At 46.8% G+C, this 23,337-nt stretch overlaps 1 protein-coding gene across 1 annotated transcript; it reads right to left on the bottom strand.

Annotated features, from left to right (window-relative positions):
• Positions 1 to 1,200: 1,200 nt before the first annotated feature.
• PPIC (peptidylprolyl isomerase C) lies at positions 1,201 to 17,937 on the bottom strand. The gene is made up of 5 exons (XM_038769649.1): positions 17,727 to 17,937; positions 10,983 to 11,096; positions 9,555 to 9,648; positions 5,939 to 6,123; positions 1,201 to 2,365 (listed from the first exon to the last, which is right to left on the bottom strand). The coding sequence occupies exons 1-5, from the start codon at positions 17,847 to 17,849 to the stop codon at positions 2,237 to 2,239; spliced, it is 645 nt and encodes a 214-aa protein (XP_038625577.1). The 5' UTR covers positions 17,850 to 17,937; the 3' UTR covers positions 1,201 to 2,236.
• Between the last annotated feature and the right edge of the window lie 5,400 nt (positions 17,938 to 23,337).

The following is a 23,337-nucleotide window of genomic DNA, read 5'->3' as shown; positions in this document are numbered from 1 at the left end:
AAACACAGGAAAACATACCTTAAAAGCCTTGAGTTGATTTGCCTTTTAAAGTACCTCTCAAAGACCATCCTTTGAACTGGAGGAGATGGGAAGTCCAGAACACGTTCCTGTTGGAAATCTGTAAGTCATGCTTGAAATTAAGGGCATTATTTACCCATAAGTCTGCAGAATTATCTCCATAAATCCCCTAACTAGCTACCAGCCCACACTTCAAAGGTTGGGAATGAAATGGTCACTGGCATTTTGGCCTGAACACATCAATTGCTAGCTCTCACTGGCATCCCAAAGCCAATCCTTGGACAGCTTTGCCTAGTTGCATATCAGACATGAGAGTGTTTATGTTAAAATATGGTTAATTTTCAAGTTAAAGATACATGCTCCCTTTTCAATAGTTTGGGCCAAGGTAAAAACTATTATACAGGTTATATGAGGGCCCTGGTGATTCTAATGGGCACCTATTTCAGTGAGGACAGTCAACTGCCAAATGAAACTTTCAAGCTATTTTCTTCTGATTCAAATTGTCCAGGAGAACCTGGATGCTACCAACCAGAAACATTCCCCTGGATATGCTGATTTGTACTTCCCAAGCACTTAGTACAGTGCTCTGCACACATTAAGCGCTCAATAAATACAACTGAATGAGTGAATGAATGCTGGTCCCAGTCCTACCAACAAATGAAATGTGTTCCTTTTTTGGAGAAGTCATTAACCCTGCCAGCTATTTCTCTCCCAAGTAATGTGCCGAGGTCCAAAAGCAAGGTGGCAGATAATAAAATCCTCATTTTGGAATGAGAAAAATCGATCCTGCGGCCTCCAAAGTTCCAACCAGTGGCAAGTCCGTGACAAAGCTGGGTACTGGGTTCTTTCCTGTTATTCAGTTACAGAGTTGGAGTAAAACAGTAAACGTTAGGTTAAAAAAAACAAAAACCAGTGTCAACAACATAAACTACCCTTAGTCCAGATTCGGGAATAGAAAATTAGGCTGGGTCTGAATCAAAAGGTCTTTGATTTTGGTGTCCACCCAATTCATCCTTTCTGTTTCTGGGATTTCTGTTTTGGTCTTTCTGTAATATGTTGCATAGGGAATTTCAGTGGCAGCCACACAGTATACATTGTTATAAATGTAAGCAAACATGTTAAGGATCCTCAAACACCAGAAATCATTAAAAAAAAGCAGACCAAAGCAAAAAGCTATTTACTGTTATAAGGCTGTTTACTGTTTATACATAATCAAAGCATATATTTCAACACAAGATCCCTGTGAATACATTTTAGTCTATACTAGTCAGTACAGTACCTCATAATACTAAAATTATGGGCTTGAAAAAACAGTCTTGCATCCCATAATAGGTCGATGGATAATAGGTGATTAAGATCCTGAGGTCTCAAATTTTTCAGTTTTGAAAAAAATACTAATAAAAATATCTCTTTTCTGGTTGGAGGAGCAAGTGTTGCATCTAGATCTGTGTCCGCATCTGTCGATTTTTCTGCCTTTCATATTGTCATCATCCTGTTCTGCACATATTCTGTGAAGATGTGTGCCCGATGGAAGGATGAAGTGTGTATTCCTACGTCTCTGTGTCAGGGTGCTGAGCTTCTACTTACCTTCTTGGTGTGGCTGCTCAAGCTGTCGATTTCTAAGTCAGTCAGTAAGGGACCTGAGGCTGGCTGTTGCCCTGCTGGTGCTATGCTTCCTTGCTGTGTTCCCAGCCGGCTGGAGGGTATGTGTTCTCAAATTCCTTGAGGCTTTTACCACAGGGTAGAGAGAAACCTCCCATCAGTAGCCTCAAACCTGCCTTCCTCTAGCAGTGGTAGAGAACAGAAAGGGATGAATGGTTTGGGTAAGAGAAACCCCACACTTTGTTGAAGGTGTGCTTTGCAGAGTCTTACGGAAGGTTCTAAGTACCGTTCTTCAGTCTCAGGAATGTGTATTTGGCTACAAAAGCAACAATGGACCTTGAAAATGCCATTAGTTGTTTACAACCCCTTAGACCAGCAAGGGGTCATTTTTCTTTCAAATGTCATTGGGCCTCGGGTGCAAGATAACACTGTATAAAGCTTCATAAAAAAAAGACAAATATGGTGCCCTGCTCCAAAAACAGCTGTCAGGGCCTTAAAGAAGAAAAGGAGGGTGTGTGTTGCGGGTGGGGGAGCACCCCGAGAAACTTTATCTAACCAGAGTCTTTCCTGGAAAGTTCAAGTCATCCTGGGTTGTTCTCTACTTCTGCTGACCCTGCTACCAGTCATCAACTTCAATCACAAATGGTTCTTTCACAGCTATCTTGCCACTGCTGACGATCACACAGTCGGAAAGAGGTCTGTCGTGGTCATCGGTCTGTTGAAGTTCTATGGAGTGCACTACAGCCTACAGAAAACACAGCAAAGAGCCCAAGTGAATTTCCTAGAGTAGTACGGGGATACCACAATGGAAGCAGCTAAGGCCTTCCTAGTCTCACCCCAGGGATGAAAAGCTGCATGGGCTAGTGGATAGAGCACAGCCCTGGGAGTCAGAAGGACCTGGGTTCTAATCCTGCCTCTGTCACTCGTCTGCTGTGTGTGGCCTTGGGTAAGTCACTTCACTTCTCTGGGCCTCGATCACCTCATCTGCAAAATGGGGATTAAGATTGCAAGCCCCATGGGGCACATGGACTATATCCAACCTGATTATCTTGCATCTACCCCAGTGCTTAGTGCAGTGCCTGGCACATAGTAAGTGCTTAACAAATATCATTCAGAAAAAATAAGAAAAAAAATGGAACACCTGCTTTGAGCTTTTGTCATCACCAAACTCCCAGAAGTTAGTTACTTCTTATAGGCATCTAGTTAGAAAGTGACTATGAATGTGAAAAAATGATGAAATATTTTCAAGTTACACATGTTTATTTGTACTCTAACACCATCAGAAAGTAATTTCCTCTGCTTTCCAAGCAGCTCCCTTTCCCAACAAGCCAGGTAGCTTTGAACACTCCCTATTCATATATTTTTGCCTCCCACTGTCCACTTCCCTACCCTTTCTATCCCAGCTGACTTAGCTGCCTTCCTCATGCTAACCTGCCCTGTTCTCCCACTACTCCCCACCTCGCACACTTATTGTCCTTCGCTCATGACTCTCACAGCTCCAACCACTTGCTTACACCTATTCTGCCTGAAGTTCCCTCCCTGCCTCCTTAAGTCCCCCATGTTCTTCCCCACCTTCAAAGCCTCCTACAAAGCCACTTCCTCCAACAGGCATTCCCCGATTAAATCTCCTTCCAGGACAAACCAGCCCCTTAGTACATGTCCATCTGTTTAGTTATTCAATTGCTTACTTTTTATTTGTATCTATGTTCTCTGCCATTAGATTCTAAACTCCTTGCAGGCAGGGACCATGCCTTTGACTTTTACTACTTTCCCAGGCACCTAGTACAGTGCTCTGCACCCAAAAGGTGCCCATTCCAAGGAGGGAGAGGAGAGAGGAGGGAAGAGGGAGAGGAGAGGGAAGAAAAGAGGAAGAGGAGGGAAGAGGGGAGAGGGAAAGGAGAGAGGAGGGAGAGGAGAGAGAAGAGAGGAGAAAAGGGAGAGGAGAGAGGAGAAAGGAGGGAGAGGAGAGAGGAGAAAGGAGGGAGAGGAGAGAGGAGAAAGGAGGGAGAGGAGAGAGGAGAAAGGGAGAGGAGAGAGGAGAAAGGAGGGAGAGGAGAGAGGAGAAAGGAGGGAGAGGAGAGAGGAGAAAGGAGGGAGAGGAGAGAGGAGAAAGGAGGGAGAGGAGAGAGGAGAAAGGAGGGAGAGGAGAGGAGAAAGGAGGGAGAGGAGAAAGGAGGGAGAGGAGAGAGGAGAAAGGAGGGAGAGGAGAGAGGAGAAAGGAGGGAGAGGAGAGAGGAGAAAGGGAGAGGAGAGAGGAGAAAGGAAGGAGAGGAGAGAGGAGAAAGGAGGGAGAGGAGAGAGGAGAAAGGAGGGAGAGGAGAGAGGAGAAAGGAGGGAGAGGAGAGAGGAGAAAGGAGAGAGAGGAGAGAAGAGAAAGGAGAGAGAGGAGAAAGGAGGGAGAGGAGAGAGGAGAAAGGAGGGAGAGGAGAGAGGAGAAAGGAGGGAGAGGAGAAAGGAGGGAGAGGAGAAAGGAGGGAGAGGAGAGAGGAGAAAGGAGGGAGAGGAGAGAGGAGAAAGGAGGGAGAGGAGAGAGGAGAAAGGAGGGAGAGGAGAAAGGAGGGAGAGGAGAAAGGAGGGAGAGGAGAGAGGAGAAAGGAGAGAGAGGAGAAAGGAGGGAGAGGAGAGAGGAGAAAGGAGGGAGAGGAGAGAGGAGAAAAGAGGGAGAGGAGAAAGGAGGGAGAGAAGAGGGAGGGAAGAAGAGTGGAGAGGGAAAGGAAAAAAGAGGGGAAAGGAGAAGAAAAGGGAGAATGGGGAAGGGGGAGGAGGGAGGGGAGAGGAGGGGAGGTTGGCCCTAGCCTTTCACAACAAGGAGGAGATATGGACGCTGGGGGTGACTGGGGGATTTGATATGGGTTAAAACTGCCAAGAGGTAAGCTGACTGCGGTCCCTTTCCTAGCCTGAAAAGTGGAGGAAACACTTGTATGCCTGGGGGATGGGAGAGTCCTGGGATCAGAGCAGGGGGCACACATGTGGAATGAGGTTAGGGGATTATTTAAAGGAGAATCGATCTGTGGTTTTATACTGCTCCTGATTGGGGGAATTTAGCATAATCAATTCATCTCAAAATTAAGAGAAAACAGGACAGTCCCTTAAGTGCTTTGTTTAAGGTTCTGGCTCCCCTGTTGAGATGAGACGCTAAGCTTTTGCCCAGATCTTCCCATGGACACGGAACAGCCACCCCTCTTCTGGGTGCCACGCATATCCCTTGGGTCTGGAAAGCACCAATCATGACCTGGCTGTTCCCAAAAGCTTCCCCTGTTTAACCACACCCACTCTCCAACCTGCTAGCGTCCTTTACCCATGAGTGCAGCACTTTGCCTCCAACCAGAGCGCTCTAGACCTGGCTGGGACAGCTGGATTTCATGGGTTCCTTCTTCCAATGTACTTAGCTGAAGGTTGAACTTGCTTTGATCCATGCAAGAGGAAACAGGCTGCCAGTCTGGAATCGGGCAATGCACGATCAGGACTGACCCTGGCATTAGTCCCTACGCTGGAGGGCTGTCGGGTGACCTTCTCCAGCCAACCGGACTAGCTCACAGTTAACGAGTAATGCCAAATATTTCCATCCAACATGTTGCTCCTAGTGCCATTCTGGAGCAGAAAAGCCAGTAAAAGGGCCCCAAAGAGAGTCCTAGATCTAGTGCCCCTGACTTTCCCCCAACCCAGTTCGGTTTAGAGAACAATTTACAACCCCAAGAATCCAAGCAGGGTTGGATTCCCCCAAATTCCCAAAGGTGGGACCTACTGCAAAATGCCTCTTTTAATAATAATAATTACTATTATGGTATTTGTTAAGTGCTTATTATATGTCAGGCACTGTTCAAAGCACTGGGGGTAATACATGCAAATCAGGTTGGGCACAGTCCCTGTCCCATGTGAGGCTCACAGTCTCAATCCCCATTTTACAGATGAGGAAACTTGAGGCAAAGAGAAGTGAAGTGACTTGCTCAAGGTCACACAGCAGATGAGTGGCAAGGCCAGGAGTAGAACCCACGACCTTCTGACTCCCAGGCCCATGCTCTATCCACTATGCCATGATTTTCCCACCCCAAAAACCAAAATAGGTCCTGCCAACCAGATAGCTGTTCCAGGAAGAGGCTGCGTTTGGCCAGGAAATGGCCCCTGGAGTAATGTGAAATTTATGAGGACAGGAATCCACCAAAGAAAAGAGATAGGGAAGGGGCCTTCTCTCCAAGCAGCTCACAAGATACAAACGAATCTCTAGTAATCTCTGTGGCAAGTGGATACGTTCACTGCAGTAGGAGAAACCTATATATAGCTAGTCCAAACTATTTTTGTAAAATGAAGCTCCAACTACCATTCCATCGATGACTTTGCCGAACACCACGTGTTTGCCATCCAACCAGGAAGGCTTTGTCACGGTGATGAAGAACTGAGAACCATTAGTATCCGGGCCGGCGTTTGCCATGCTGACCCATCCAATTCCATAATGTTTGAGTCGGAAGTTTTCATCTGGAAAGTTTTCTCCATAGATACTTTTACCTGCAATACAAAAGAGCGTCGATTAAGAGAATACAAGAGGAGCCGTGGGAACTAGTGGGAAGACTATAGAGACCTGACTGACTGACTGGGTTCTAACCCCGACTCCGCCACTTGCTTGCTGTGTGACCTTAAGCATCCCCAGGGGTGCTTAAGCACTTAAGTTTCCTCATCTGTAAAATGGGGGGGTCAAATACCTGTTCTCCCCCCTACTTAGACTGTGACTCCCATATCAGATAGGGACAGTATCCAACCTGATTATCTTGTATCATCCTCGACTCCGCTCTCTCATTCACCCCTCACATCCAAGCCATCACCAAAACCTGCCGGTCTCAGCTCCGCAACATTGCCAAGATCCGCCCTTTCCTCTCCATCCAAACTGCTACCCTGCTCATTCAAGCTCTCATCCTATCCCGTCTGGACTACTGCACCAGCCTTCTCTCTGATCTCCCATCCTCGTGTCTCTCTCCACTTCAATCCATACTTCATGCTGCTGCCCGGATTATCTTTGTCCAGAAACGCTCTGGGCATATTACTCCCCTCCTCAAAAATCTCCAGTGGCTACCAATCAATCTGTGCATCAGGCAGAAACTCCTCACCCTGGGCTTCAAGGCTCTCCATCACCTCGCCCCCTCCTACCTCACCTCCCTTCTCTCCTTCTACTGCCCAGCCCGCACCCTCCGCTCCTCCACCGCTAATCTCCTCACTGTACCTCGTTCTCGCCTGTCCCGCCGTCGACCCCCGGCCCACGTCATCCCCCGGGCCTGGAATGCCCTCCCTCTGCCCCTCCACCAAGCTAGCTCTCTTCCTCCCTTCAAGGCCCTGCTGAGAGCTCACCTCCTCCAGGAGGCCTTCCCAGACTGAGCCCCTTCCCTCCTCTCCCCCTCGTCCCCCTCTCCATCCCCCCATCTTACCTCCTTCCCTTCCCCACAGCACCTGTATATATGTATATATGGTTGTACATATTTATTACTCTATTTATTTATTTATTTATTTATTTTACTTGTACATTTCTATCCTATTTATTTTATTTTGTTGGTATGTTTGGTTCTGTTCTCTGTCTCCCCCTTTTAGACTGTGAGCCCACTGTTGGGTAGGGACTGTCTCTATGTGTTGCCAATTTGTACTTCCCAAGCGCTTAGTACAGTGCTCTGCACATAGTAAGCGCTCAATAAATACGATTGATTGATTGATTGATTGTATCTACCCTAGCACTTAGTACAGTGCTTGGTGTATAGGAGGTGCTTACTGCTAAACTGTAAGCTCGTTATGGGCAGGGAATGTGTCTGTTTATTGTTGTATTGTACTCTCCCACTCAGTACAGTGTTTCACACAGAGTAAGCACTCAATAAATATGACTGAATGAATAATAATAATTAATAATTATGGTATTTGTTAAGCGCTATGTGCCAGGCACTGTACTAAGCACTGGGGTGGATACAGGTTAATCAGTTTGGACAAAGTCCCTTGGCCCACATGGGGCTCACAGTCTCAATCCCCATTTTACAGATGAGACAACTGAGGCACAGAGAAGTGAAGTGACTTGCCCAAGTTCATACAGCAGCAGAGTCGGCATTAGAACCCATGACCTTCTGACTTCCAGGCCTGTGTTCTATCCACTACACCTTACTGCTTTCTATGAATACCCAACACCACAATTACTACCAAAGCAGTTGGCTGTGTGCTCTTCCTGGTGGTTTGAGTTTAGATTACAAGTTCCTTGACAGCAGGAAATGTGTTTTGCTTCTGGTGTGTTATTCTCCCATTACTTAGAACAGTGTGCTGCACTCAGCAAGTGCTTGAAAATGTCATTCATTGACTGACAGATCTGTGTTCCTGTAACGGCACACTGTGAATGCAGAGCACTGTTCAACTCCCCAGTGGGACCAATAGTACCAAAGGTGTTGTCAGTCAGTCAATTACATTTACTGAGCGCTTATTGTGGGTAGAACACTATACTAAGCGCTTGGGAGAGTACAATACAACAATATAGCAGACATTCCCTGCCCACACAAACTTACAGTCTAGAGCAGGAGATAGACATTAATATGAATAAATAAATTACATATATGTACAAAAGTGCTGTGGGGCTGGGAGGGGGAATGACAACAGGGAGCAAGTCAGGGTGATGCAGAAGGGAGTGGAAGAAAAGGAAAAGAAGGCTTAGTCAGGGAAGGCCTCTTGGAGATGTGCTTTCAATCAGGCTTTGAAGTGGGGGGACTAATTGTCTGTCAGATGAGGAGGGAGGGCGTTCCAGGCCAGAGGCAGGATGTGGGTGAGGGGTCGGCCAGGGCGATGCAAAAGGGAATGGAAGAAAAGGAAAAGAGGGCTTAGTCAGGGAAGGCCTCTTGGAGGAGATGTGCCTTCAATAAGTCTTTGAAGTGGGGGGAGTAATTGTCTGTCAGATATGAGGAGGGAGGGCGTTCCAGGACAGAGGCAGGATGTGGGTTAGATGTCGGCAGTGAGATAGATGAGATCGAAGTACAGTGAGAAGCTTAGCATTAGAGGAGCGACATGTGTGGGCTGGGGTGTAGTAAGAGAGTAGCGAGGTGAGGTAGGAGGGGGCAAGGTGATTGAGTGCTTTAAAGCTAGTGGTGAGATTCTGATTGATGCGGAGGTGGGTGGGCAACCAATAGAGGTGGTTGAAGAGTGGGGAAAACATGGACTAAACCTTTTTATAGAAAAACCATCTGGGCAGCAGAGTGAAGTATGAACTGGAGTGGGGAGAGACAGGAGGCTGGGAGGTCAGCAAGGAGGCTGATACAGTAATCTAGGTGGGAATAGGATAAGTGATTGGATTAATGTAGTAGCAGTTTGGAGGGAGAGAAAAAGGTGGGTTTTAATGATGCTGTGAAGGTTGAACCAACAGGATTTAGTGATGGATCGAATATGTTGGTTGAATGAAAGAGAGGAGTCAAACATAACACCAAGGATACGGGCTTATGACACAGGAAGGATAGTGCCATCTACAGTGATGGGAAAATCAAAGGGGGGGGGGGGGGCAGGATTTGGATGGGAAGACAAGGAATTCTGTTTTAGACAAGTTAAGTTTGAGATGACAGGAGGACATCCAAGTCGAGATGTCTTGAAAGCAGGAGAAAGTGCTGTGTTCTGTCTGGGCCACAGTGCCCCTGGGTCCCACAGGAAGCGGGTGTGATTCTGCTTCCTAACAACCCTAAACCATTACTGCTCGCTCCACCTCATTATGTGTTGAGTGCACTAAACCACATGAGTTAAGGCTCTTTAAGGGGAAGTAGGGGCCAGATTACCATTTGTTTCAACTAGGAGGGCAGTGGAATTCCTCAAACAACTAGGGGAAGCAATACCAAAGATAGGGCCCTGTGGATTAGAAACAATCTTCACTGGAAATCAGGGCTGCTTACTTTCAGGCATAGGGCTGGGAACAGAGAAAGGTCAAACATTAAGAATACTACCTCCAGTGCCATCTCCAGCAGTGAAGTCGCCTCCCTGAATCATGAAGTCTTTGATCACACGATGGAATTTGCTTCCTTTGTACCCATAGCCTTTCTAAGGAAAATAATATTTCAACTGGATATAAGCACATATTACTGAAAGAGAAGCCCCAGTGTTCAAACAAAATGAAATAATAACAATAATAATAATAATAATAATAATAATAATGATATTTGTTAAACGTTTACTATGTGCAAAGCACCGTTCCAAGCGCTGGGGAGGTTACAAGGTGATCAGGTTGTCCCACGGGGGGCTCACAATTTTAATCCCCATTTTTCAGATGAGGTAACTGAGGCACAGAGAAGTTAAGTGACTTGCCCAAAGTCACACAGCTGGCGGGGCCGGCATTTGAACCCATGACCTCTGACTCCAAAGCCCAAGCTCTTTCCACTGAGCTACGCTGCTTCTCATAAACATGCCTCCCATATGCTTCCATTCTGTTGATTTGATGGAGACAATGATTTACTGACAGAAGCTAGGACTTGCCTGTTGTGTGACCTTGGGCAAGTCACTTTGCTTCTCTGTGCCTCAGTCTCCTCATCTGTAAAATGGGGGGGGGGGGGTAAATACCTGCTCTCCCTCCCTCTCACACTATTAGCCCTATGTGTGTGTGTGTGGCAGGGGGGAGTGGTTGAGACCCAACACATCCGACTCTCCCCATCCTGCCATCACTAGCAGGGAGCACAAAGAGGAGCAGATCTTTGGTCCACTGGAAAAAGGGACATATTTGAACCTTTAATACCCTGGTCAGGCAGCTTGTCCAAGAGAGGCCACTGACAGAATGGTTTCTGATGTTCCTTTATTTGTTGTTCCAGATCACTGTAAGCATTACCAATAACAATTTCTCTGACATATGTGCCTCCTCCTCCTATTCTCCACTGTGAGCCATCGAAGGTAGGGTCCATGACCACTAATTTTCAAGGTGTTACCCAGTGCTCAATCTGGGGTGTGGTAACATTGTAATTATGATTAAGAGGAGGAGGGGGCAAACAATGATTCTCCTGTTCAATGGTTTAATTTCTGGGAGTCCCAGGCCCCAGACCTCTGAAAAATCAAACTATTAGCAGAGGGATTGCCAAATAAAGTTTAATTGGTATATTTCCAGCTCAAGCATGGCCAATTTATGGATCCCAAAACTGAAGTTCACTCCTCCCCAAGGCTCTAAGCGTATTGAGGAATTTTGGCCACAGGATGGAAAAGTGTGGGGAGGGGAAAGGAAGAGTGTTGCTGCTGGATAGCTGTGACCATACTGGGCTGTGGGCAATTTGTCCAATATTTCAAGCAGCCCACATCGTTAATTCAATACTTGCTTTCTCTTTCCATCCTGATTGGGAGAGAGGGAACCCAGTTGGGTCCAATTTGGAAGACGGTAAACAAGAAAGACTTACTTCCCCTGTTGCTAAGGCAAGGAAATTCTCCACCGTCTTGGGTACGACTTTTCCAAACAAGCCGATTACAATTCTGCCCATGTTTTTGTCTCCAATCCTGACATCAAAAAATACCTGCATGTTTCGAACGACAGAGAAAAAAGTTTCAACACACTAGAATGATAGATATAGGAGCCATAAAAGTATATACCTGTTTATAAATTCACACAGACGCTCTCATACATGCCTTGCCAAACAGTATTAACCAGAACAAAATCTTGCAAGGAGAAGAGGGATGAGTTAAAATGGCTCTAACATCAAGAAATCAAGAGGACATTTTGTTGGAATATTGTGTATTGACAGGGGGTTTTGTAGTTTCATCCAGAAATTTCCAAGCAGCAATGTGAGCATATAGTGTTTCAAGGACTTTTACTAGAGATTTAGGGATGGAAGTTATGCCCCGCTCAGTTTCCTGTTTTTAAAGGTAACACACCCCAACTGTGGCAGGAGTACAAACACTGAGGAAAAAAGGATAAAACCACAGCCCCTTGTCCAGTGCCAAGCCTAGTGCAAGATGCAATAGATATTTATTTTCACAAAGGCAGCAAGAGGTGAGTAAAACCCACACAACCTCCCACTAGTTGGTACAACAAGCCCACTGGATCTTCCAGACATTTGCTACCCTCCAATGCTCTAAGTTTCACAAATGGCACTGCTTCAAGACGTTGCCAATGCTGAGCAAACCATTTAACCAAAAGCATATGCATATGGTATAGTTTCATCTTCCTGGTCCCAGAGTTACAAAAGCAGAATTCATCTTTACTCAATCACAACATTAAAAATAAAAATGCACACCTACTAGTAGGCAAATTGGTAAACCTTAAAGTGATGCTTGGATATTTTTTTAAGGGCTTCACCTGAAAATAACATAGACAAAATATTTTTCCTTAGAATCTGTAGCGTAGTGACGACTCCAAGACAGGGGATTAAAAAAGGCCATGAAATCAAATGGCAATCTATTAACAAGTTCAGATTTGATTAACCAATTTACCATTTGAATATGTTCAAATAATTTAAAAAAGTTCACTAGATGGTTATAATGGAATAAAAACTGAAAAATTTGCCTTCCGATTTGAAACTCCCCAAGATTTGCCCCACACCCTAGGGTGAGGACCTCCTCCAGCCCGGGGTATGAGATACCTGAAGCTGAAGTCTAAAAACACCCTTCCCTCTCCCTTGCCAATTATCAAATGCCTGGCTGGCCTGCCTGCCTACCAGTGTGGCTTCCCAGCTGTCCACAGCTCTGCTGTGTCATCTGAGGTTCTGCTCTCTACTGTTTTGAAATAGTTCTCCTACCCGCCTGGCTTCCCATCCCCACGACTTCAGCTCACCATAGAGCAGCTGCTTGAGCATGCTGATGTCTGGGCTCCTCACACTTCCTGCCCAGTGAAGCTGTGTTTTGACGCCAGTGGATTTGGCTCAATTCCAATATATTGCTGTGATCCTGTCTTGCCATTTGAGGCTATGTATGGCTAGTTACCAGAGAGCGCAACAAAACATATGGTACATGACCTCTTTCCCGTCAAGGTACGCAGAGTTAAGCCCAGCCCTGCCCCCTCCTCTCCATGCCCCACGACTTCCTCGGTTCTGCCCACGGTCTTCCCACCCTCCCTGTTTGCTTTTCTATTACTGTAGGGTTTTTTTTCCCCAACAGTTGCCACGGCCACCACCACCACCATCCTTCTCTGACTTCCTACATCTGCCTCCTGGAGCTGCAAAGCTGGGCAGTCAGACCAGAATGGGGTTGGGGGTGGGGGGCAGGTAGCAACAGAAGAGAAGGTCCAAGAATGCAGTTCCTTCCCGACCTCCACCACAGAGTTCTACCACATCCTGCCCTTCCCCACCCCACCCCAGTACAGCCCCAATCCCCTGGATCTGCCAACCCAGAAAGCAGGAATTGCAGGATTTTGAAAATAAAGTTTAAATAATCAAAGAGCTACAGGAGGGTGGAGGAGTTTGAGGGAAGGAGAGCCTTGTGGGGGACCAGGGAAATGGGGTGGGAACGTCAGGAAGCAGGGAGGGACTGGGCTACTTACCTGGTGAACTTGCAAACGTGGAAACCCTAATAGAAATCAACAGGAGGTGATTTCCGTCAGGCTGTCTTGGAACCGTGAGGCTCCGAGATGATGCCTGAAAAAAAAAATCCTGCTCAAAAATCTAAAGGTGGCATCTGTAATAGATTTGGGCCTCAGTGCCATACCACAAGCTGGACATTATTACTGCTCTGTAGGCCTTCAGTTGGAGCTGAAGCACACTGTCATATTCTGTACTCCTCTGTCACGCTCTAAGAAGACATGCTGGCTCTCTTGATTTGGTTCTCTACTTCCTTGTCCATCATTAAATACGACTGAATGAATGAGCTGCTAATGAGTTTCCCACAATCTGCCTTCTCACTCTTGGAGAGATGGTGGATTTCAGTAATAACATTCAACTCTATATCACCAAGAAAAGACTTTGGTTGCCTGTAGGATCGGCCAGGTGCTGCCTGATACATAACCTGGGTCTTCAGGATAATTATTTGTTCTCAGTGCTCGGTGGATTCAGCAAAACAGCTTATAACCATTCACATTTCTTCTTTCTTGGGGATTTTGACAGCAAAGGCTCTCAGAATACAATGGCACAAGCAGACCCCCAGGTTATAGCCTGTTCTGTTTGCTACCTTTCCCCATTGACACACCCAACTGACTGAAAAGTTTCTTTCCAAGAGCCACAGGTAAGCAAATTCCCTCACTAACCCATCCACCTCACTCCCATCAGCTGAGACTGAGCAATCAGCAATAAATGACTCTTGGAGGAAACCCTGTTCAGTTGGTGGCAGATTTTCAGGACAATGAAGACCCCTGAGCAGAAACCAATAAAGATGAATTGGAGAGGCACCTGGCTTTAGAAATGGATGATGCAGTTCTCAAGTCAATTACATCCCAGTCAGAGGAATCATCCCATGAGGACCTCATCCGACTTTGACAATCCAGTGTACCTTTGCAAGATGCCAAAACAGATGAAGTAGTTTTGATTTCTCCACCACCAGCAAAAATCTTGCAATTAAATTGTTTTGCATCAAATTTCCAGAAACTAGGTGAATTTACAGCTATGATTGAAGAAGGCTCTGATGGAGGGAGGAGTTCAAGGGTGAGCAGGGGGAGTTCAGAAGGAATTAGCTTGCCATAAGGTACTTTATGAAAAAATGAAAGCTGTTCAACCTAAATCAATGGCATTTATTGAGCACTTCCTGAGTGCAGAGCACTGTACTACATGCTTGGGAAAGTGCAACAGAGTCGGTAGACCCATACCCTACCCAAAAGGACCTTACAAGCTACTGTATTACTGCTGAGGTATGAAAACACAACACCATGCCAGAAAGACTTTAACTAGGATCTTGCCGGCAATGGAGAACTGCAAGATGCCACAATAATTTCCATATGTTGAAGTAGAGCTTATACAGACATTTGAGGAAGTGCCCTAGATTTCAAAGACACCACTATTATCACCATCTTCATGAACAAGGGTGAGAAGGCAGATTGTGGGAAACTCATGTAGCAGCTCATTCATTCAATCGTATTTATTGAGCACTTACTGTGTGCAGAGCACTGTACTAAGCACTTGGGAAGTACAAATCGGCAACATATAGAGATGGCCCCTACCCAACAACGGGCTCACAGTCAAGAAACAGTCTCATTGTTCTCTATTTCTTGCAAAATCCTAGACAGAATCTTTCTGAAAGGGTTTCTAAGCACATACGATCACTGCCATCCTGGACCGGCCTCGTGGTCCGTGCAACACTGGATTCTGTCTCCAATAGTGGCAACAAGATGCTTGGAGGAACTGGGTGATGGTTGCCCTCTTTGGCATCTAACCTCAAAGTTAGGCATGTTCCCTCTACCACCCCCAATTTTTCCCTCTAATAACCTATTACAGACGTTTTACCCAACAAACCCCTCGTGATGTTTTCTGCAGTTTTCTGTGGAAATGAATGCCAAATGTTTACCTCTTTTGGGATGAAGTTTTTCCTTGTGTTTACCTCGAACTTTCAACCTCCTGAAGAATAACACTGAGCCCATTGTTGGGTAGGGATTGTCTCTGTTGCCAAATTGTACTTTCCAAGTGCTTAGTACAGTACTCTGCACACAGTACTCAATAAATATGATTGAATGAATGAATGCTATTTAGCTTTCCAATACCATGGGGTCTAATGCCATCTTATGAGAGACTTTGCATCCAGGGGAAGACCTCTCCAGAGGAAAGAATGACTCTTTCTATGGGCTGCCCTTCATCAGGACATTTTGCTGCACTCCGTGCTGAAATGACAATTCTGTATTTGGTGAGCATACACACATTTCTGGCTGATCTTTCTGAGCAACTGCTGCATACATTGTCGTACAGCATCTTACTGTTCCATGATACAATTGATCATTGCACCACAGGGTCCTCTGGCAAGTTGGTTTGAATGAGGCAGGGAATTTTTAGACACTTTTCTACTAGTAGTAATAGTATTTATTAAGAACTTACTCTGTGCAAATGGCCAGGAAAGAAGCACACTGATGAGCTACAGACAGTCCCTGACCCCCAAGGGGCTCACAATAAGCCTTACCTCACAATAAGGGGGAGAGGGTGTTGGCAACAGTCATTTAAGGAGAAGCAAACAAAAAAAAGGCATAGAAGATGACAACTGTGTGAAAAAGCAGCCGGATTTCAGGCTCATCACAGCTCAGAGCAATAGTCACAGAAGTCCATGCTGCAGTTAAGGCCGTGACTGCTCGACGTTCCAAATGCTGAGAAGGCCCCACTCCGGCTGCTGCCGGAGATAGCTGGAACAGTGGCCAACGGACGTCCCAAAAGCATGGGGATGGGGCAGCCGTGCGGTTGGAGAATGGCTGCCCCAATCAGGGTGAGCAATGAGTTCCTAAAAGGGGGTACTCACACACTGAGGGAAGGAGGCCAAAAGTGTTATTCCCTCATTGGCTTTCCACCTACTTGCAGAGAAGCTCCCCAAACACGACATGAGTTTGAGTTGTGCTTCCAGTAATAATAATGATTATGGTACCTTGTTAAGTGCTTACTATGTACCAGGCACTGTATTAAGCATTGGGGTGGATACAGGCAAATCAGGTTGGACACAGTCCCTGTCCCACGGAGGGCTCACAGTTTCAATCCCCATTTTACAGATGAGGAAAATGAGGCCCAGAGAAGTGACTTGCCCAAAGTCACACAGCAGACAACTGGTGGAGCCTGGATTAGAACCCACAACATTCTAACTTCCCAGGCCCATGCTCTATCCACTACGCCATGCTGCTTCTCTGCTTCCAGTAGTGGCCATGGATTGTGCTGAGCCATCCACACATCTGCTATTAAGTCAACAACACTCATTGCTAGAGCTGCAAATCTTTGCGTAGCCTCCTCTACCACAGACACTGTGGTACCCTCTTCATACCCCTGAGTGAAACACAGCTATGGTAAAAAAAAAAAAAATCACTGGGGTCATCACTGTTTACTAAATCCAGAGGAGAACAGCATTTAAACACACCAAGTGGCTATTCATGGTATAGAACTCCCATCTGAAGAAACTGCTTTTTTAAAAAAGCAAGGTCCTGATAGGTCATTTAACTGCTCTGTGTCTCAGTTTCCTCATCTGTAAAATGGGGCTCCAATGCCCGTTCTTCCTCCTAGACTGCGCCTCGTGTGCCTACCTGATGTATCTTGCATCTACCCAGTGCTTAGTACAGAGTGTGGTGCATAGTAGGCTCCCAGCACATATTATTCTTCTCATTATCACCGTGGCCTGGTGGAAAGAGCACACGCTTGAAAGTCAGAGGACATGGGTTCTAATCCTGGCTCTGCCACTTGTCTGCTGTGTGACCTTGGGCAAGTCCCTTCACTTCTCTGTGCTTCAGTGACCTCATCTGTAAAACGGGGATTAAGACTATGATCCCCACATGGGACAACCTAATTACCTTGTAATCAGAAGAACAGTGCTTGGCACATAGTAAGCACTTAGCAAATACCATAATTATCATTGAGTCATCTGAGCAATCTCGTCCAGGCTCTCAGGGCCCCTGAGACCTGCCTAAGCCCCCACCCTGCTCTGGCCCCGGGATCGCGGATTGAGTTGACGAGGGTTCGGGGTTTTTGTATCCGGGGCTGAGCGCGCGGATTTTGCAAGTGCGACGGGTCGGAGGGAAGGCCTGGGAGGGAGATCGGCAGCCAGGACAGGGAATAAACCAACCAGCTTCTCCCAAGCTGAACTAGCGGAGGACGGGAACAGCCTCCTTTCCGCCCGGGAACCGAATCTCGGGAGCGGTTGGGACCACCGACTCGTCTTGGAGGCGGGGATCCGCGCCCGGATTGGGCTCGGCGGCGGAAAGGAGAGGAGAGGGAGGGGGGTCAGAGTCGGCACCGAGGCAAGGACCTGCCCTTGCTTCGGGGAGAAGGTCCCGGGAGCGGCCGGAGAGCGCAAACCCCTCGCCCGCTCTTCCGGGCGAGTTATCCAAGGTCCGATGCAACAATCTTTGGGCCACTGTCCCGGACCCTCAGTAGGACGGGTCTCTCCTCCCTCCAGCCGCCCTGGACCCTCCTACAGCCCCACGGCCCGGAGACCCCCTCCCCCAGCCCCAAGTCGGGTGTCCCCGACTTCTTCTCCGCACGACCACGGGGGTGGTCTCTGCCCGGGGCATGGGGGGGGGGGGGGGGCTGCTCTTGCCGCGCACTCACCTTAGCTGTCACTGTCGGTCCCCTCTTCCGGACGCCCCCGGCCCCCGAAGACTGCACCAGGGCCCCGAGCCCCGCGAGCAACACCAGGGGCAGAAGCCGACCCCCGACCCCGATCGACCCCATCTTGCAGTGGCGGCGGTACGGCTGGAAGGGAGAGAAGGAGGGAGTACACGTGGAATGTGCGAGATGCGCCTGCGCGTTGCCCCCCTCCAACTCGGACTCCGTGGCTCAGGCGCGCGCTTAGACGCGCTCCAACCACTTTAGAACTCCGTCCCGGGACGAAGCGGGGGCACGCGCAAGCCGGGGCTGTGCGCGCGGCAGGGAGTCAGTCGCTGCCACTTTCCCTCGCCCGCTTCCTCTGCGGCGTCCGGGCAAGAAGTTACGTTATTTTGAGTCGCCCATCTGAGGCAATGAAAGTCAAATCTCCTATCCTCCATGGTCCCGGTCTTCGTGGCGTGACGTAGTGGCTAGAGCGCGGGCCTGATCCCGTTCTGCCGCTTGTCTGCTGTGTGACCTTGGGCGAGTCACTTCACTTCTCTGGTCCTCAGTTTCCTCATCTCTAAAATGGGGATTAATAATAATGATGAGATTTGTTAAGCGCGTACTATATTATTCATTCAGTCGTATTTATTGAGTGCTTACTGTGTGCAGAGCACTATACTAAGCCCTTGGAAAGTACAATTCGGCAACAGAAAGAGACAATCCCTACCCAACAACGGGCTCACAGTCTAGAAGGGGGGGGACAGGCAACAAAGTAAAACAAGTGGACAGGCGTCAACACCATCAAAATAGATAAATAGAATTATAGATATATACACATCATTAATAAAATAAATAAAATAATATGTACAAATATACACAAGTGCTGTGGGGCGGGGAAGGGGGTAGAGCAGAGAGAGGGAGTAAAGGCGATGGGAGGGAAGGAGGAGCAGAGGAAAAGGGGGGCTCAGTCTGGGAAGGCCTCCTGGAGGAGAGGAGCTCTTGGGCTTTGAAGGTGGGGGAGAGAGCCAGTTTGGCGGAGGGAGGGCATTCCAGGCCAGAGGTAGGACGTGGGCTAGGGGTCGACGGCGAGACAGGCGAGAACGAGGCGCAGTGGGGAGGTTAGCAGCAGAGGAGCAGAGGGTGAGGGCTGGGCTGGAGAAGAAGAGAAGGGAGGTGAGGACCCGCCCTGGGTTCTAATCCATCTTTGCCTCATCTGGAAAATGGGGATTAAGAGTGTGAGCCCCACGTGGGATACGGATTATGACCAACCCGATTATTTTATTCATTTAATCGTATTTATTAAGCACTTATCATATGCAAATCACTGTACTAAGCACTTAGGAGAGTACACCAAAAAACACATTCCCTGCCCACAATGAGCTTATAGTCTAGTATCTACCCCAGCGCTTAGTACAGTATCTAGCACATAGTAAACGTTTAACAAATACTATAAAATACCATAGATTGATTGTGTGGTTGTCCTCCTCGGCTACCTTTCTGTTATTCTTTTCTACTTTCTCTCCTCCCCTCCCTCCAGGCTGGATTCCTTACAGCTCTCCTGCAAAATCTCCATCACCTTGCCTCTTCTTACTTCACCTCCCTTCTCCCCATCTACATCCCAGCCCGCACACTGCGCTCTTCTGGTGCTAACCTTCTCACTGGGCCTCGTTCTCGCCTTCGACACCAGGCCCACGACCTACCTCTGACATGGAACGCCCTCCCTCCTCAAATCCACCAAACAATCACACTGCCCCCCTTCAAAGCCCTACTGGAGGCTCACCTCCTCCAAGAGGCCTTTCCAGACTAAGCTCCCCTTTTCCTCAGCTCCCCCTCCCCTCCATGTCACCCTGACTCACTCCCTTTTGCTCTACCCACCTCTCCCTGCCCCACAGCACTTGTATATACATGTACATATCTATAATTCTGTTTATTTATATTGATGCCTGTTTACTTGTTTTGATATCTGTTTCCCCCCTTCTAGACTGTAAGCCCGGTGTGGGCAAGGATTGTCTGTATTGCTGAATTGTACTTTCCAAGCGCTTAGTACAGTGCTCTGTGCACAGTAAGCACTCAATAAATATGATTGAATGAATGAATGAATGACAAACCTCCAGACAACCCTCCATTCTGTCAGGGGCCACTTTTAGGGTTATAGCCACCTGGTCCATTCACCTTCTACAGAACCCTCAACTTTAGCACATTCACAGCTGCAGCCAGGCAGTCCATCAGAGCCCAGGGAGCTTGTGTTCAATGCTCTTGAAATAGTATAGTGGTAAAGACAAGCATGTGGTTGTTTTTTAAAACTGTCTTTTTTTCAGTAAGTCTACACTTCCTTTCTGCATCAGATGCCTGCCTCTTCCTTATATCCCTCGGTGTTCATTTCTTTCACATCTCTTGGTGATGCTTCTGTCACAGCCTACCTATTAATCCTCAGTAAACTGACCCACCTGGCCAGTGGGTTTAGCAGATTAGCAGAGATGCTCTTCATCTCCAGTGAAGGTGTGATCATTTTCTCAATGATGTCAACTCATTGCTTTAAATTTCTCAAGATCCTATAATAGCTGAATTTATTTTTCCTCAAGATCAGCAGCAATCTTCAGGAGGTGTTTTAGAGTAAGGAATGGGGCAAACTAGTCCTGTTACTAGCCACTAGGATATGGAGCTCTGGCAAATCAGATGGCAGTGAAATCTCAGTTTAAGCCAACAGAGGCAGAGAATCAGTGACTGCAACTTCTCAACAGACCTTTAAAATTAAACTCTGAAGGTGACTATATTTCAGAATTGAAAGTTATCCTTTAATATTATTTTACTGAAGTAGAGCAGGGGCATTATTCTGTTAAGAATAAATCAATCAATGGTATTTTTTGAGCACTTACTGTGTGCACAGCACTATACTAGGCACTTGAGAGCGTACAACAGAATTGGTAGACATGTTCCCTATCCACAAGGAGCTTACAGTCCAGAGGGGAAGACAGATATTAATATAAATAATGTATGTATATGTGTATGTGTGTTGTGGGGCTGAGGGTGGAGTGCATATCAAGTGCCCAAAGGGTACAGAACCAAAACAAAAAAGATTTTTTTGTTACAAGCAATTAGAAATCAAATGTGTGAGAATTCTAAGAGACAGGGATTGAGTGAAATGATAGAATGAGTGGCCATCGATTAACACAAATGCAACCAAAAATCAGGCTGGATAATTGGTATGCGTCAGGGAAAATGGAAAGTATAGTGATGGACAATGTTTCCTGCCTCACAGAGACCAATTTGACAACCCGAATAAGCATTAATTGTTTTCAGAAAAGATAAATCTGGAAGTTAAGAGAAATCAAATAAAGCGATTTGAAACTTTGGTGATCCATGCTTTTGGTTATATTGACCTGAATCTAGAACACTTTTGCTTTGGTACACCAAACCTCTTTTATGTAATGCCTTGGAAAATATCTATAAGTGAATTGATCTATGTATCTCTCATTCTATGACTTTATCTATTCATCCATATTTACTCTCCAACATGGCTGCCAACATTTAAATAGATTTCACTGTAAATGTTTGTTCTTGTTCTGCTGCTTGCGGACATGTTTTATGTAACAGTTAGTTCTGTGGTCTATTAACGTGAAGCATTAAAACACAAAAAGAAACTGAGGAGATTCATAAGCCTATGGAATGTCCTCAACTGAGACAGTTGTGAAATAATGAGCTCAGGATCATAAATAGTTTGTGAAGTTTCTTCGTGCTGTGTGAGCAAAGACACCCTCTTCAAAGCACACCTTTTTTGGGTGGAATCACAACTACCTTTTTTAAAAAGGTTAAAACACGGAAGCTCAAATTGCTTCCATTGTACTCTTCCTAGCTCCTAGTACAGCGGTCTGCCCACAGTAGGTGCTCAATAAATATCACTGATTGATTGATGCCATTTTCCTGAGGTCTGTTTTCTAACTGAAAATTCTTTGTGCTACCCAGTTCACATCCTCAGAGCCAAACCCATTATTTGGGGGTATCATTCATTCATTCAATCGTATTTATTGAGTGCTTACTGTGTGCAGAGCACTTTATTAAGCACTTGGGAAGTACTAAACGACAGCATATAGAGACGGTCCCTACCCAACAACGAGCTCATAGTCTAGAAGGGGAGAGACAGACAAAAAAACAAAGCAAGTAGATAGGTGTCAATACCATCAGAATAAATAGAATAATAGCTATATGCACAGCATATGTGGGGGCTATATATCACTGGACAAGGAGCACAACCTCCGTCCCCCTCCCCCAGGTACCCAGATGATAAATAACATGTCGATCCATTCCCCATCCCAGACCTTGCCACCCTTCAGAGAGGCCCCCAATATCCAGGAAAGGGAAAGTGGAAGCAGAATTCCCACCATTCAAGCAGCAGCTGTCAATCAGACAGACCTGCTCAACTCAGCTCACCTCATGGGAGGTGCTCATTAGTATATCATCACTGGGCCAAATATTAATTTCTAAACAGATTGAACCAACCCCAAAATGATCAAATTTACCGCTTGCCAGTCTCAATTGGGTCTAAATGAAAAGATAACAGGACACATTTGTGTTGACCAGAAACACATGGATTCGAGGGGGGGTCTTTTAAGCAAAAGAGCTTGAGTTTTGGCCTGGTACACCTGAACATTGTCATCAGGGGAAGGATGTAAAACAGACAAGAAACAAAGACCCTCAAAATGTCATCTGCCCGTAGCAGGGAAAGGTTGACCTGACCTCCTGGCATTTGAATGGATCAGTGAAGGGGATAGGGGGCAGAAAAGGTGGATGGGTAAATTGTCCCTTTCCCCAAACTGTTCAAAGGCCCACTGACACAAAAGATGTTTTGAGTTCTGTGGACAACAAATTGTCACCCCCTGATGAACCCTATTATTCAATCAAAACACATATTTCTCAACCAATACTCCTTACCCACCTTCTATCGTATCCATTCTCAGGCCCCCGGTTCCTCCCCCTCCTCCTTCCCTCACCCCCAACGATCTGGCCTCCTACTTCATTAACAAAATTAAATCCATCGGGTCCGACCTCCCCAAAGTCACTCCTGCCCCTTCTCCAACCCCCCGGCTCTCAACACTCTCTGCTACCCTCCCATCCTTCCCAGCAGTATCCTCAGAGGAGCTCTCCTCCCTCCTCTCAAGTGCTACTCCGGCCACCTGTGCTTCTGACCCCTTTCCCTCTCATCTCATGAAATCTCTCGCTCCGTCCCTTCTCCCCTCCTTAACTTCCATCTTCAACTGCTCACTCTCCACTGGTTCCTTCCCCTCTGCCTTCAAACATGCCCATGTCTCTCCCATCCTAAAAAAACCCTCTCTTGACCCCACCTCACCTTCTAGTTATTGCCCCATCTCCCTCCTACCATTCCTTTCCAAACTCCTTGAACGAGTCGTCTACACACGCTGCCTCGAATTCCTCAACACCAACTCTCTCCTCGACCCCCTCCAGTCTGGCTTCCATCCCCTACATTCCACGGAAACTGCCCTCTCAAAAGTCACCAATGACCTCCTGCTTGCCAAATCCAACGGCTCATACTCTATCCTAATCCTTCTCGACCTCTCAGCTGCTTTTGACACTGTGGACCACCCCCTTCTCCTCAACACGCTATCCAACCTTG

This window comes from Tachyglossus aculeatus, chromosome X4 (assembly GCF_015852505.1).
Source record: "Tachyglossus aculeatus isolate mTacAcu1 chromosome X4, mTacAcu1.pri, whole genome shotgun sequence".
NCBI lineage: Eukaryota > Metazoa > Chordata > Mammalia > Monotremata > Tachyglossidae > Tachyglossus > Tachyglossus aculeatus.
Note: the sequence above shows the minus strand (reverse complement) of the source record. Positions and strands in the feature narration are given on the sequence as shown.